The sequence below is a fragment of the Eschrichtius robustus genome, chromosome 16 (genome assembly GCF_028021215.1).
Source record: "Eschrichtius robustus isolate mEscRob2 chromosome 16, mEscRob2.pri, whole genome shotgun sequence".
NCBI classification, from domain to species: domain Eukaryota; kingdom Metazoa; phylum Chordata; class Mammalia; order Artiodactyla; family Eschrichtiidae; genus Eschrichtius; species Eschrichtius robustus.
The window spans coordinates 45,537,920-45,552,296 of NC_090839.1; the positions used below are offsets into that span (position 1 = coordinate 45,537,920).

Below are 14,377 nucleotides of genomic sequence, written 5' to 3' on the forward strand. Positions count from 1 at the left end.
AAAGTTAAAGGCAGAATCCATCGCCAGGTGGCAGTGTTGGCCAGCTTTAAAGTTTGTCAAAATGGGCACTGGGTACGAGAAATTTGATTGTTTTGTTTTCTATCCCTCATCTTCCCATTCAATCAATCCACAGTCAATCAATCAGTCCAGATTCATTGGGCCCCTGCTCAATCCACACACACCCTCCTGGATTCTCAGCTGGTGCCTTCAGGGTTGGGCTCTGTTTAATTTCTTTGGGACCCCCAGGGGCCGGCCCCAGAGGAAGCGGTGTCCACCCCAGGCGGTCAGCACATGTTTGCTGGCTGACCCTTCCCTGTCGTGGCCTTTGTCTCAAGGTCGTGCTCGTATCATAAACCCTCACATTTGGGTGGATTGAGCTGAGAGGCTGGGGAGCCCCAGAGACATTCCTAAGGCCCCGGGTAGGGACGGTGACGTGTTTTCAGCTGCCTCTGCTTTCTCAGGCAGAAAAAGAGACCGATTTCTAAGACCAGCCCAGAAGCTGCTCCCTGGTTTCACTCCGTACCTCTCATCCTCCTCTGGTCCTGAGGAGCCCAGCATCCAGGGTGATCACTGCCAAACGAGCGTCTGAGCAGGGATTTCCACTGGCCTTACACCATGAAGGGGACAAGGCAGCCACCGCTGAGCATCGGGACCTCGGGTTCAGAGGGAGGGGACTGCACAGGCCTCTGCCGGACGATGGACCTGCAGGATGAACCACAAGGACAAGTGGCCACGGGGGCTTTCTGGCGTGTGTGGGAAACCCACGGGCTGTTCAGGATGAGGTCTTGGTGTGGGAGCTGGCTCTTCTGAGCAGTGTTGCCCTTGGCCGTCCTCCCCCCCTTGCCCTTGGCATCCTCCCCCTCTACCTGCCCGCTGCTCGCGGTTCGGTCTCAAAGGAAACTCCGAGACTCAGCTGAGAGCCCCTTCCCTAGCTGCCCAGCCCCTCAATGTTTAATTTTATGCATGTCAAAATACAAACGTTCCCAGCCAGAACTGCTGCCATTCTCAGAAGCTGTTGGACCAAAATCTGTTTATCCCTGGTTGCACTTGAGTCCAGGATACAGTTGGTTCTAGGGGGACCGGCTTCAACAGGAGACCGCAGGAAGTGAGCTGGCGTTCGGGTGTAATGGGAGGGAGGCATGGTGACTTCACTGCTGGAGCCCTGAAGTGGGAGGAGAAACGGTAGCTGCCGACCAAGGGGAACAGCAGCCCTCTGGCTGGGAGGGGGCAGTCTACTAGTTGGGAGCCAAAGAAAGACAAGGGAAGGGGCGGGGAGGGGAGGGCATGAGATTTAAGCTCATCAGCCCTTAAGTACGCCTGTGCAGCCCCCATGCCTTAGAAGCTATGATTTTACGGAAACAGGAAAAGCCGGATACTCTGTCCGGCATATCCTCATTGGGATGAACACAGCACCTGGTGTTTGAGAGCCAAAGGATTCAGGGTCTGGCTCCCACCCATTCATCTCGCACATGACAACACCGAGGCACTTACTGCACGGTGGGCTGAGGGCAGCACGAGGGCCTGGTGCGCTTGTCCTGGCTCCCTGACAGCGCCCTCTGTCCACCCGGCTTCCTCGAGGTGGACGGAGGAGGAAGCCAGGGCTTGATCCACGGGTGACGGTGGCCACGGCTCACAGTTCCCAGAGCTCAGCCCTCAGAGGGACCTCCTATGTCTGGTGATCACCTCTGGCCTGCTGCCACAGCAAGTGTCCATGCAGAGAAGCGGGAGGGGCCGTGGCTGTGAGGTCCCTGTGGACCTGGGCAGCGAGAGAACCGGTTCCTGGAGGTACCAACGACACATCACAGGAGATGCCGCTGTCTTCTCTGACGGTGCTCTTGACCACTGTGGGCTGTGAGAGTGTCTCCTGGGGGCCACGGAGAACTCAAAAGCCAAAGTCCTTCCTGTGGTTTGTGGATGGATGACACCCCAGCCTTTCCTGCTCACAGAGGGCTAGAGGGAGTTAAGGGGTTCCAGGATCTGGTGTTGACGGCATTTAAGGAGCTTGTTGCAAGAGCTCCCTGAGAACAGACCCACCCCGAGGTCTGCTGGCTCCACATAGCCCCATCCTCAGCAGATGGGGGTCCCCAGCTCTGGGAGGACACCGTTGCCAGCCCTGTGCCACCTGGAGCCTGTTCTGGTTTTCACCTGTGCTCTCTCCCACTCGTTGGTAGTGAACCCTCCTGCCCTGGGGCTGCTGTGTGCACGCTCCCTCCCGGGGATCCGGTGTGCAGTGTTACAGGGCACTGCGTGGGGGTCCTGGAGACCCCACTGCTGAAGCCATGGATACGAGTGTGCCCACACGTCTTCGCTGACACTGGGGTCATGGGGACATCGGGAAATGCTGACCTGGGGGCAGGGAGCCTGATACCCTTGGGCAGCCCATCCCAGACCCCCAGCAGCTGCGTCCTCTCCTTCCTCCTACCCACTTCAAGGCTCTTAGTGTGGATTTTCTGTTTTGGTTTTGCTTTGCATTTCAGTCATTTGATTTGGTGCCTGTCTCCCTGCCTCCCCCTTTCCTTGGTCGTGCCCTTGGGCTCAGGGGCTGCGTCCGGTGCATTGCTGTCGAGCTGACAGCCTCCATGCTGGCCCAGGCACACGGGGTGGGCGGTGGTCCACAGACGCCGTCACTGAAGGGAGGTGGAGGAGGGAGGAGAACAGGGGCCAAGGAGCAGGGGGCTCTGGTGGCTCACTGCTGGGTCTGCTGAGGGGAACAGGTGGGTCTCCCGGGCCTGTATCTACAAAACTGCTTCATAGGAGGGTCCAGTGCTGCAGCTCCGAGCAATGTGGGAGGTAAGGCCTAAGAAGGCAAACACCCTAAAGCTGCTAAAGTTGTGAGCGCTGGGGGCCCAGGCTCCCCACTTGCCAGCAGTGCAGCCTTGGGTGGGCCTGTCCCCTCTCTGTGTTTGCTTTTTCATGTGTAAAGTGAGGACCAGGGCATCCTTCTCTTAGGATTGTGAGGGTCGCCGTCTCCGAGTTGAACATCAGGCCTGAGACGTAAAGTGAGCCCAGCTCCCCTGAAAACCCTCCCAGGCCTCCCACATCTGTATCTGCCAACTTGCAGCCTTCAGCAGCAGAGGGTCCTGCCCGTGTTAAGGGCAGGGGCTTCTGTGACCCGCACTGCCTGGACGACCGGCTGCTCTCAGAACTGCCGAGGCCCCATGGGAAGCTGTTCTGTGGACGTGGCCAGACGGGCGGTGAGGTGTGGCTCCACCTGCCGTAGTTCCCAGAGAGCCGCTTCCAGGAGGCAGCTGGCAGCCTTGGCCTCAGTGGCCTCATCCTGGGTAAACTGGGCTGCAGGAAGTGCAATTCTGTACCACCTGATTGGCTCAGCAGTGTTTTCTGTACCCACAATCACTTCTCTTTACCCAGCCTGAAGGAAACACCAGCTTTGTACTTCCTTCTTTAGAGTCAATTCCATGTACATTGCCCACTGTTCTTGTAATAGGGATGGGGCGGGTGAGCCGCCTTTATGTGGCGGTTACAGTCAGCTGGAGGGGGTCCTGGTGGCAGAGAGTGCAGTGAGAGGCGGACTGCGTCCATCTGCCCTGGGGGGCCCGGGGACAGGCTGGGGACTGTGTCCCACGGAGCTCCAGAGCCCTGGCCCCGGCTGCTCACTGGCCAGGCCCAGGCCTTGAAGCAGAACGAACCTCTCCCCCATCCCCACCTCCGCGACCTGATGGTGGCGGCGGTCTCCATTGGTCACAGTCTGAGGGACCTGGCCCCACTTGGGTGACCTGAGGGCCAGCTGGGTCCTGGGCACCTGGCTCCCTCAGTGATGACGGCTGGGCAGGGTCTGGGGACTTGGCAATGAGGGTGCTGCCAGCTGAGATCTCCCTCTTCAGTCGGGCCTGGGCACTGGCAGGAGGAGCCAGACTGGGTGCTGGACGAATGCTCCCGGGTAAGGTAACCACCTGGCGCATGGACCCCCTCCTTTTAGCCTTGGAGGGTGAAAGTCGAGCCTTGGGACCTTGAACAAGTAAAATGAAGGGTAATGATGTTGCTTTGCTTATGGGATTTGTTAAGTGTTAAAAGCTGCAAGGAGGCATGGAGACAGAGCTAAATGCCTCCCCTTCCCTTTCTTGTCAGAACAGAGAATAACATTTGTTTTGGTGGAGGTTTTACAGGAACTTTGTCACCTGGCCACGACCTAACCTCAAGAACAAAGGATCTGACACCAAGAAGTCTGCAACAACTAACCACGCCCCTCCCTCACCTTTCCTATAAAAGGGCTTTGCTGAAAGCTTTTGGGGAGCTCAGGGTTTTTAAGGCATGAGCCACCTGTCTCCTTGCATGGCCCTGCAATAAATGTTTCTCTGCTCCAAACTCCGATGTTTCGGTATTGTTTGGCCTTACCGTGCATCAGGCACATGTACTTGTAGTAACATTCTCTCCATGGTGTCTCTTCCTCCAGAAGGCTAGAGCTTAACCGTATGGCAGCTGGGTTCCAGGAGAGCAGGGGCTGCAGCTGTGGCCTTGCAGGGCCTGGACTGGGACAGTCAGAGCAGCACTGCTTGCCCACTTGAGGGGGAGCTTCTCACTTACACAAGGGGGTGAAGTTGATGGCCATCTTTGGGGCCCCCGGCCACAGTTATGGTCTTTCCCTATTTCAGTTTTATTTATTCTATTAAAAAAGGTGATTCAGGCCAAGTGGTGAAGCAGAAATTGAAGTGGGAGTAGGGTTCTGCCCACCATGTGCCTATTTCTTAGGGCTCAGTGCCCTCATTTGTTCCACTCAGGAGTTGAGAGTGGGCGGGACTTGATAGCGTTAGATAATTTTTAAATTAAGTGAAAAATGCAGGTCAAGCACTTGGCACAGAGCAGGGCCCATGTCTAGTGCTAGCTGTTATTACTGGTTCCCCAGCCTTAAAAAGCAGGCACCACGTGGAAGCACGTGTGCGCGCGCGCGCACACACACACACACACACACACACACACACACACACACACCCGGGGCTGACTGACAGCAGAAGTTCCTCTTACAGCTAATAGAAGGGGATGTTTCCTAAGCCCAAAGAACTCAACCAACCAGTTTTCAAAACTACCCTTTTCCTTCTGTTTACCCTGTTTATTATGTATTTAGTTCGTGGGTGCTGTAATATTTAAGAGTCTGGCTGAGACAAGTTTCTGTGGGTTCCCTTCTATCTTTCGTGGCTTGACAACAAGAACACCACCTCCACTACTGGGCTTCCTGGGTGCAGCCCAGGGAGGGAGGTATCACTCCTGTTTCCCCCTCCTCAGGGCTGCATAAGAATAAATGAGTTGGTGTCTGAAACATGCAACCTGGAAGGGGCACCCAGGGAGCTCAGTAGTGGAGGTGGTGTAGGCACAGAGACGTTAAGAAACTCGCCCGAGGTCACAGAGCTAGAAACGTAGGGTTTTGAACCCAGGCCACAGATGCTGGAGCAATGAGCGAAAACCCCGCAGGGTTCCAAATCAGCTACGGTTAGTGGAGCGTTTTCTTCTCTGCCACATGAAAGCACCGGACCCCAGACCACCGCCCCAGGTCCCCACAGCCTCCTGCGCCGAGGACCCCTGACCAGCCCATAGCCCACAGGGGCTGCTTATGTGTGTGTGCATCTTGGCGGGGGGCGGGGGACGGGTACAGGCCGACCAGGCCGCTAGAGGGTTCACTCGCAAGGGCGCCCAAAAGGATGAATACTTTGCCTTCAGCTTCTGAGATGTTGAACTGACCTAACTGGTGGTCCTCGGACCCACCTAAGGGCCTCGCTCCGCCGGTCTCCTGAGGCCGAGCCGGCTCCCTCCCACGCCAGACAGTTCCGGGCGTCCGGGAGAGCCTGCGTCCGCGGCGCGCGTATCTGCGGGTCCCCGCGCGGCACAGCCGTCGGAGCTTGAGGACGCACCAACTGAAACCCCGGCAGCCCGCCCTGGGACCCCTTCCCCAGCTGCTCCCCCTCCCTTCCCGGCCCCGCTCTAGGGTGGGAGAAGAGAGGCGAGGTGGGACGAGGTGGGGCGGGGGTAGAATCTTCGGACTGGGACCCGCAGGGTCGGGGGTTGGCCGGAGGGCGGGGGCGGGGGGCGGGGCCTGGCCGGGGCGTTGGCCGGAGGGTGGGGGCGGGGCGGGGCGGGGCGGGGCGGGGCGGGTACGGGCGGGGCGCGGGCACGCGAGGGCACGGTTGCCACAGCCGCGCGGGGTTCTGAGGCGCGATGGCGGCGCGCTGCTTGGGCCGCGGTGTCGTACGGCTCCTGGGCGGCCTTCGCGGGGTGGGCGCGCGGGACCTGGCGGCCCCCCGGCTCTGGGGCAGCGCCTCCGTCCCCGCCGCGCCGGCCGGCTCGTACCGGGAGCGGCTCGCGCTGGCCGCCAGCGAGCCGGCCGCCTTCTGGGGGCCGCTGGCGCGGGATGTACTCGTGTGGGACACCCCCTTCCATACTGTGAGCGACTGCGACTTCCGCAGCGGCAGGATCGGCTGGTTCCTGGGAGGCCAGTTAAACGTGTCCGGTGAGTGGGCCTGGGGGCCGGGGCGCCCCAGCTCACGCGGCTCGAGGGGACCCCGAGCCCAGCCGGCGGCGGCCCCACATGCTCCCTCCTCAGAGTTCGGGACTCGCCCCCGGCGAGCTGCGCAGTCACCCCGCCCCCAGCCACTAGCCCCGGGGACTCCCGGCCCGGCCCGACTCCCCAGTCCCGGCTCGGGCGCCCGGCGTCCCCCAAGTTTAACTGGGGCCCCCACCGCCCCGCACGGCGAGCGCGCCGGGCCGCGGTGGAGGCGACGAGGGGCGCCCGGAGAAGGACTCCCTGCTCTCGCCCCGGCGCCGGAGACAGAACCGAAAAGTTTCTGGCCGATGTCACCGCCGGGTGCCGGCCGGCGACCCGCCTGGGGAGCAGCCCTGCTCATGTAAACAAATCGAGCCGTGGCGGGTGGCGGGGAGGAGGAAGCCCGGCCGGCAGCGGGAGTCAGCCCGCGGGCGGGAAGGAGGCAATGGTGGGGCCTCCCAGTTCTCAGTTTCACTCTCGCCCCCAAGACCCACGGGGCTGGCTTTAGACCTGGTGCGATTGAGATCCCAGAAACCAGCTCCACCGCCAGTCAGTCCTCTGGTCTCTGCTCAGATTGGATCCACTACTGTTTTGTCAAGATTTGGGATGGGGGGTGGGGTGGGGAAGGGTGCACTGCACCCACGCCTTGCCCAGCAAGCGGAGAAGGCCCAGGAAGTGAGGGGGGCCCAGGCAGGCTAGACCTGGGGTGTGGGCAGCCAGGTGGGGCGGTCAGAGTGGCTGCCTGTCAAGGAGGAAGGGGGTAACTGGGGATAGGTGGGGTCTAGGGGGTGTTTAAGGAAAGGATCTGTAGGTCTTGGTGGCCAAGGCCTGAACTGGGCGGTGGGGTCTGAATCTCCCAGGCGCCACCATTTACTGGCCCATTTTTTCTGTTCCTCTGAGCTGCAGTCTCCTCCTGTGTAGACCAGAGGCAGTTATGCCCACCCTGAGGGGCTGGTTGTGAGGCCAAGGCACATAGAGTGATGGAACGGGCCCAGCACTTATTGCTGACCAATAAGTAGTAGTGATTTCAACCTGTGAAATTCAGAAATAGTCATAGAATTATAGGTGGTATCTTGCAGTTATTTTTCAAACAAAGAAACTTAAGGGAACTTCGGACCAGATTTTTTTTCATATGGTATATTGCTTTGCTGGTTTAATAAAAATGACTCAGTAGAGAAGTGTTTTCTCTAAACTTGAGTCAGCAGCAAGTGTCCTTGAACTATTGGGAAAAAACCAAACCCTTAAGTTTGCAGGGTTGGCAGAATGTGCCCTGGATGGGGGAGAGCCCAGTGCAGAGGGACGGCGCAGAAGGTTGCAGCTCCTTTGGAAGCTGCCTTGGACTTGGGAGGCCTGAGGCTGCCGGGACATTCAAGTTTGGCTCTGAACATGTGCCGCCTTTCAGTCTCAGATAAGACGGGGGTGGAGTGGGGTGGCAGGGGGTGGGTAACGACAGACATAATGGGACAGGCAGCAAGGGCCTCCTGAGCCTCATTTGGTCAGGGTCAAGGTCAGGGTCAGGGTGCAGCAGCAAGCAACTCTTCTGCCCCTTTTTCTTCACTTATTTCTCCTTTATGGTTACCTTAGCCAGAAACTGAACTTCAGAAAACTGCCTTGTAGAAAAACAGCTTTTCAGCCGCATTCTCACCTCAAATGTGTATGCAACCCACTCATCTGTCAGGAATATCTCTGCTGTTCGCCAGTGTCTGCAAATCACAGAGGTGATGGTATGAAAAAGGACCAGGCCAAGCTGTGGCTGCCCTGGGAGCCACTAGAAAGCTGTGGGCTGGGTGAGGCGTTTTGGCATGATCTGTCTGTGTGATGATGGCTTGTTCCAAAGGAGCATCGCTTGAAACTCCCTTTACCCCTTCAGGAAGGTCTGTACGTACAGTTCTCAAAGTGTGGTCCCTGGACCAGGAGCATCAGCACGACCTGCAAACTTTTTAGAAATACAAGTTCTCAGGTCCCATCCTAGGTGGCCAGAACCAGAAACCCAGGGGTGGGTCCTCCAGGTGCTCCTGATACACACTTGAGGTTGAGAACCACTGACCTGCTTAAGTGGGCAGAATTGGGATGAGTGTTCTGGAGACGACTCTGTTAAGCAAACAAAAAGAGTCTGTGGGTGGTTCTGTACAGTTGAGTCATTCCAGGTGTGTCTTTGGAGTCACACCTGGGTTTGAATCCTTGTTTTCCCCGACTGTTCTTTTTTTTTTTTTAAGTCTTGCCAAGTGCTTTATTTTTTTTAGTTAATTTTTTAATTGGAGTATAGTTGATTTATAATGTTGTGTTAGCTTCTGCTGTACAGCGAAGTGAGTCAGTTATACATATACACATATCCACTCTTTTTTAGATTCTATTCCCATATAGGTCATTACAGAGTGTTGAGTAGAGTTCCCTGCACTATACAGTAGGTTCTTATTAGTTATCTATTTTATATATAGTAGCGTGTATAAGTCAATCCCAATCTCCCAATTTATCCCTCCCTCTCTCCCCTAAATGTTTCATGCGTCTCCTCTTCTGTAACATGAGAATAGTGCGTAACTGAATTCTGTTCCAGTTCCTATTGTTGCCATTTTATTAGTCTCACGGATTCCACGGGTCAGGACTTTGGACAGGGCCGACAGTGGCTTGCCTCTGCTCCCCGTCATCTACGTGACTCTAGTCATCTACGTGCTGCTCACACCCAAGTCTGGGGCCTGAACTGCAGGCTGGGCTCAGCTGGAGCCGTGGCCCAAAGCACCTACAAGGGGCTTCTCACAGGGTGGTGACTAGGCCCAGGGTCGTTGGCAGCCAGAGGTTCCAGAGACCAAGGCAGAGGCTGCTAGGCTTCTGACCAGCGGCAGGTGACCTGGGGACACCTGGGGCTGCTGTTACCACTGAATGAGAAAACACTTCTAAAGCACTCTGCACTGTCTTTAGAACATTCCTTGCACCCAATCACTGGCCTTTGTTATTTATTAATGAATCCTGGGAGGAGGCTGTGACCTTGAACCTGGTGTTCATCTGTGCTGCTGAGCCTGCTGTGCTTCCTCTGAACCGGACCATGGGGGTTTCCACCTGATCAGCCTGCCTGTTCCAGGAAGCAGGCTGGGGAGGGCACACAGGTGGCTGGGGAGGGCACACAGGTGGCTGGGGAGGGCACACACGTGGCCGACGTGGCTCTGAAAGCCCGTCTTGGATCCTGGGAGAGCCAGGCCGTTGTTGTAGGAGTGGGTAGGTTGTGGTGTCAGAGGCCCTGGGTGGGGGAGGTAAAGCCAGCAACCCCTGCAGTGCCACGTTCTGAAAAGGATTCTTTCCAGCTTTTGAAGTTTGGCTCTTTCCCTTGTAGGGCTCAACAGACGTCTTTGCTCCTTGGGTATAAACTCCTGAGATGTCAGGAAGTTGCAAGTGCAGAACTGGAGGGTAGTGACGCATTGCTTTCAAAACACAAAACTAAACTCTCCTTTGAGTCTGAGTTTAAAAAACAAGTGTGTTTATTCTTACTTTCAAGCTCGGGTATAGAGACACTGTTGTTAACTAAGCATTGAACACAGAGATTCCTTGGACGCTTTTGGGAACATTCCTTGCAGCAGTGGAAACCATTTCGCTGTAGCTCTCTCCTCTTCATGACGTGCCTCGAATAATTCAGATGGCAGACACACTGAGATGGCAAGAGCCTGCCTCCTGGGTTGCACTTCCTTCCAGCGACTGAAGTAGCTCTCTCAGGTCCTTCAAGGAACTCTAAGTGGACACGTGACCTCAGGTCTCAGAAGGAGCGTCCCTCAGAAAAGTCTGAATCCTCCCCAGTTGTTAGAGACGCGACTTACTTTAAATAGCAGATGCTTCTGGAAAGTTGGCAAATACAATTTTTGTGACTGATGTAATACCTCAAATTGTACCAAGGAGGTTTTCTATTTAAAGAAAACCTATTGTGAATTCTTTTGTGACTATTAACTCCCTTATCTCTTTGGAGTAAAATTGAATTTCTGTAAAGTGGGGAGGGGCAGGGATGCATTTAAACAACCAGCAAGAGTTCGTTGAATGAAAATGCCTGCCTTTGTGTGTACATGTTTATGATGGAAATGATGACCCTCTCGTCACCTTTTCTTAAAAACAAACCCAAACCCGCGACACACATCAGCTTACCTGCTTGCAGAGCCGTGCCAGGCCTGGGTGCAGACCTGCCCTTAGGTGAATGAGGTGATGCTTCATCTCACATCATCCTTGTGACACCAACATGAAGCGTCTGGTGGCCCCCTTGTACAGATGTGGAAATAAAGGCTCCAGCTCATGTTTGGTGGTGAATGGTGCAGAAAATGCCCCGGTGCCTCGGAGCCTGCATTCTAATGAGACGGACCACAGATCAGTAAAGGAGCAGATCCACACTGGGGAACGTTCTCAAGGTTTTTACAGCTGCTAAGGGGAGAATTAGGAAGTGTGTTCTGCCATCCCCTGCCCCCCTCCTGTGCTGAAGGAATCTTAGGGACGTGGCCTCTGCCCGCAGGGACGTTCTGACCCAGATGGGGGAGGGTTTAGCAGAGCTGGGAAGATGAGTGAGCGCTGAATGGTGTGGTGGGAGGGAGAGATCATTGTGTGCTGGGAAATTTGGAAAAGGCTTGAAATAAGAGGTCGGGTTTGAGCCAATCCTTAAATTGCACTCTCTTCTTGCCCAACTCTTCTTGGAAGTACTTGGAAAGGAAATTTCCTTGTCCCACTGCCCAGTTCTTTGGGTGGAGACTTTTTTAACAATGGGGGATGTAAGAGTTTCCTTCCCTTCCTCCTTCCTCTTTTGTTTTTCTCTCTGCTGTTGAGGCGATAGCGGGAGCCATGCATACGTGTTAAGAGCCAACATACCCATGGCGTTGTAGAGCCACGTCGCCCCAGACCCTGCACTGTGCTTTTCTCTGGGCGCTGTGTCATCTGAGTGTTGTCCACGGCAGTTGTGAACTGTGTTTCCCTTGGGGACACAGCCACACCATCTGACCCCATGGCAGGAAAACTCCAGTGGCATCTAATTACTACCGTGACTCCTAGAGTCCGGAACCATTACCACCACCACGGATTAGAAGAGTGAGATTTAGCGGTGCTGTTTAGAGATAAACAAGCGAGTCTGCAGTTAGCGGTTAGCGAGTGATTGGACGGCGGCCTGGCTCTAGAGCATGATTTTAACCATGACCCCAGGCTGCCATCCAGTGGGGGCGTGGCCAGATGTCTTACAGAGCTCTCAAGGGTCTTTAAGTACTCCTGTCCCCATTGGAAAAGGAAAGCCCCCCGGGAATCGGGAATATACATACCAGGTAGACGTGAGTGCACGTGTGCATACGTCCGCCAGTGTGAGCGTGGTCCTGGACCACAGCATCATGTCAGATCTTGGTAGAAGTGAAATGCTTAGGCCCACCCCGGCCTGCCCAGCCAGAGACTTAGAGTGGGGCCTCGCTACATGCTCATAAGTCCTCTGGGGATCCTGGGGGAATTTAGAAGCCCTAATTTAGACCAAAAAGAAAACTTCTTGAGAGACTAAGCCATGAAGACGAGAAGAGGTCTGTTCCCGCCCCTGGGCATGGGGCCAACCTGGTGTCATTTAGACCCCACATTGCCCTCCAGCTCAGGGACTTGGGAGGTCCATCCGTCATCCAGAGCTTAGGTGCTTCCTCTGCTCTGAGCCCTGGGTCAGGCTGCAGGTGTCCAAACCGGAACAGGGCATCCAGCCCCTGCCCACAGAGGGGCAGCAAGTTGGATACATCGCAGGAAGAGTTAAGAGCTTGGGAGGCATGAGGTCCAAGGGAAGAGAAGTGCTCCATAATAGAGTGAGGACGTGTAGGCTGGGACCTGTGGGAGGGTGGGCACCAGATGCAGGGCAGGAGTGGTGAGGGTGGGATGGTGAACCCCGGGCAGGGTGAAACTGTGCAAAGGCCCCGAGGCAGGAAGGCCCTCAGCAGGCTCGGCACGGCCAGTGAGGCCAGTGAGGGGAGGGGACGGGACCCACCCCTGCTGAGAGTGGTCACCACCTCAGCTGCCAGGCGAGGGTATGGCCTCATCTGCTGCTTGTTCAAGAGAAGCCAGAAATCCGTGGTTTTAGTGTGAAAACTCTTGATTTCTAAACTTTGGACCAGACTGACACACACATTGATGTTGGGTTTATTGTGTAAGTCCAGGTTTTGCCACCAAGCCCCTTCTCAGTTTGTCTTCTTGCTTTCCTCTCTTCTATTTTTTTGGCATTTTTTTCTCTTCTATTTTTCTAGCAATTCAAAGAACTTTCCTGTGTAAGTAGCAGTTTTTCCCATGACGTCTATCTTTATTTCTTAAATTTTTTGAGGTATAATTTATATACTTGTTAGGAGCCAGAAAGCTGAAATGAAATTTTTTAATTTATAAGAGTAAATGACAGATAAAATAACCTGAGAGGGGAAAATGTGATACATACACACACACACGCACACACACAGAGACACACACAGACACAAGCTAAAGTTTGTAAATGTTTTCATGTGAGTTCACCCTGTTGAGGATTATGGGAATCACGTAGTTTGTTATGGGGAGGGCCTCCCATAACTTTTGTCAGAATGGTTTTCCATCAGGAAATATTTGTAGTAACTCGCAGCAGGGTGATTATCAGGTGGTAGTTGACCTTGTACTCCTGTGGTAGCACCTCAGCATTGCCTTCCATCTGATTCTGACCCAGCCCTGTGAGTTAGATGCAGCAGTGGGTGCATCTCCCATTTATGTAGGAGGAGATTGATTTGGAGAAGACAGTAACTGCCCCAGAAAGAAAAAAAAAAGAAAAATTTATGTACCTGGACATGCGGGTGACCCTGAAGACCAGGTGGGCAGTGGCTGCTGCCCCCACAGCTGTTTGTGGTATTTATTCCTCTGCTGATGGGGAAGTGCGTAATGAAAACAGGCCACGAGGGCCGGCTGGAAGGGGCTCTGGCACAAACCGGCCAGAGCCAGGCTCACCTTGAAGTCCAGCCAGTTGTAGTGAATAAGAGGTTAGCAATGAACATGATCCTGCTAATCTTCAGGTTGACGGTAAACCAGCACAACTGAACTGTTTTTGCGGGCACTCATGTGACCCGAGCTTGGGTAATGGAGGGAGGGGGAGCAGAGCCTCCCGGAAAACTAGCAAGGCATTTTGCCATCATTGCATCACTTCTTGGGGCAGGGTGCTGGCTGGACACCTGAGAAGGCATGTGGGCCCTTGTCCTGGATCGCACCTCCACCACACGAGAGCCCACCCCACGCACGCGCACTGATTCGGGGCGCCCTGTTTGCATCGAGTCTTCTTTCCCACAGCCCAGCCTGCGGTGCTCAGCCCTGGCCGTGCACGTTAGAACCGTCAGGGAGCCTTGAAAACCACGGGGCCAGTTGGGTCAGGGTCCCCTGGGTGGGGGCCGGGATTGGGACTCCTGGTGTGAAGCACCTGCTTCAGAGCATTCCCAGGGGTCACCTGTACCTGCGAGGTCATCTTTGTGTAGTGACCACCTCGTTTCTGCGGGCTCTGTCACCCTTCTCCTTGCAAGGAAGTAGAAACCCGCCTCTGACGAGGGAAGGGTCCACCCCAGTGAGAGCAGCGCAAACCACTGCAAACCTGACTCTCCCCTTTCCGACTCCAGTGGCACCAAGTGTAATGTCCATGAACCTGTTTTTGTGCAGTCAACTGCTTGGATCAGCACGTTCGGAAGTCCCCGGAGAGCGTCGCTTTGATCTGGGAGCGGGATGAGCCTGGAACTGAAGTGAGGATCACCTACAGGTACCATGTGTCCCCTGAGGGAGGGCGCCTCTGTCGCGCTGGACGTCAGCATCGAACGCTGCTGCTGGGCTGTTGACAGGAGGAGCCCCGGCCTCCTTGCCTACCTGGGCAATACTTGTTGTCTCTAGATTCCCCTGGGAGGAACTGGGTCCTCAGAAACA

At 55.4% G+C, this 14,377-nt stretch overlaps 1 protein-coding gene across 1 annotated transcript in view; it reads left to right on the forward strand.

Annotated features, from left to right (window-relative positions):
- The first annotated feature begins 6,136 nt into the window (after window positions 1-6,136).
- ACSS1 (acyl-CoA synthetase short chain family member 1) overlaps window positions 6,137-14,377 on the forward strand; it is a 41,940-nt gene continuing 33,699 nt past the window's right edge. Inside the window, exons 1-2 of the mRNA XM_068525241.1 lie at window positions 6,137-6,457; window positions 14,120-14,216. Of these exons, the coding sequence (XP_068381342.1) occupies window positions 6,166-6,457; window positions 14,120-14,216 (389 nt within the window). The 5' untranslated portion in view covers window positions 6,137-6,165. The remainder of the gene's footprint in view (window positions 6,458-14,119; window positions 14,217-14,377) is intronic.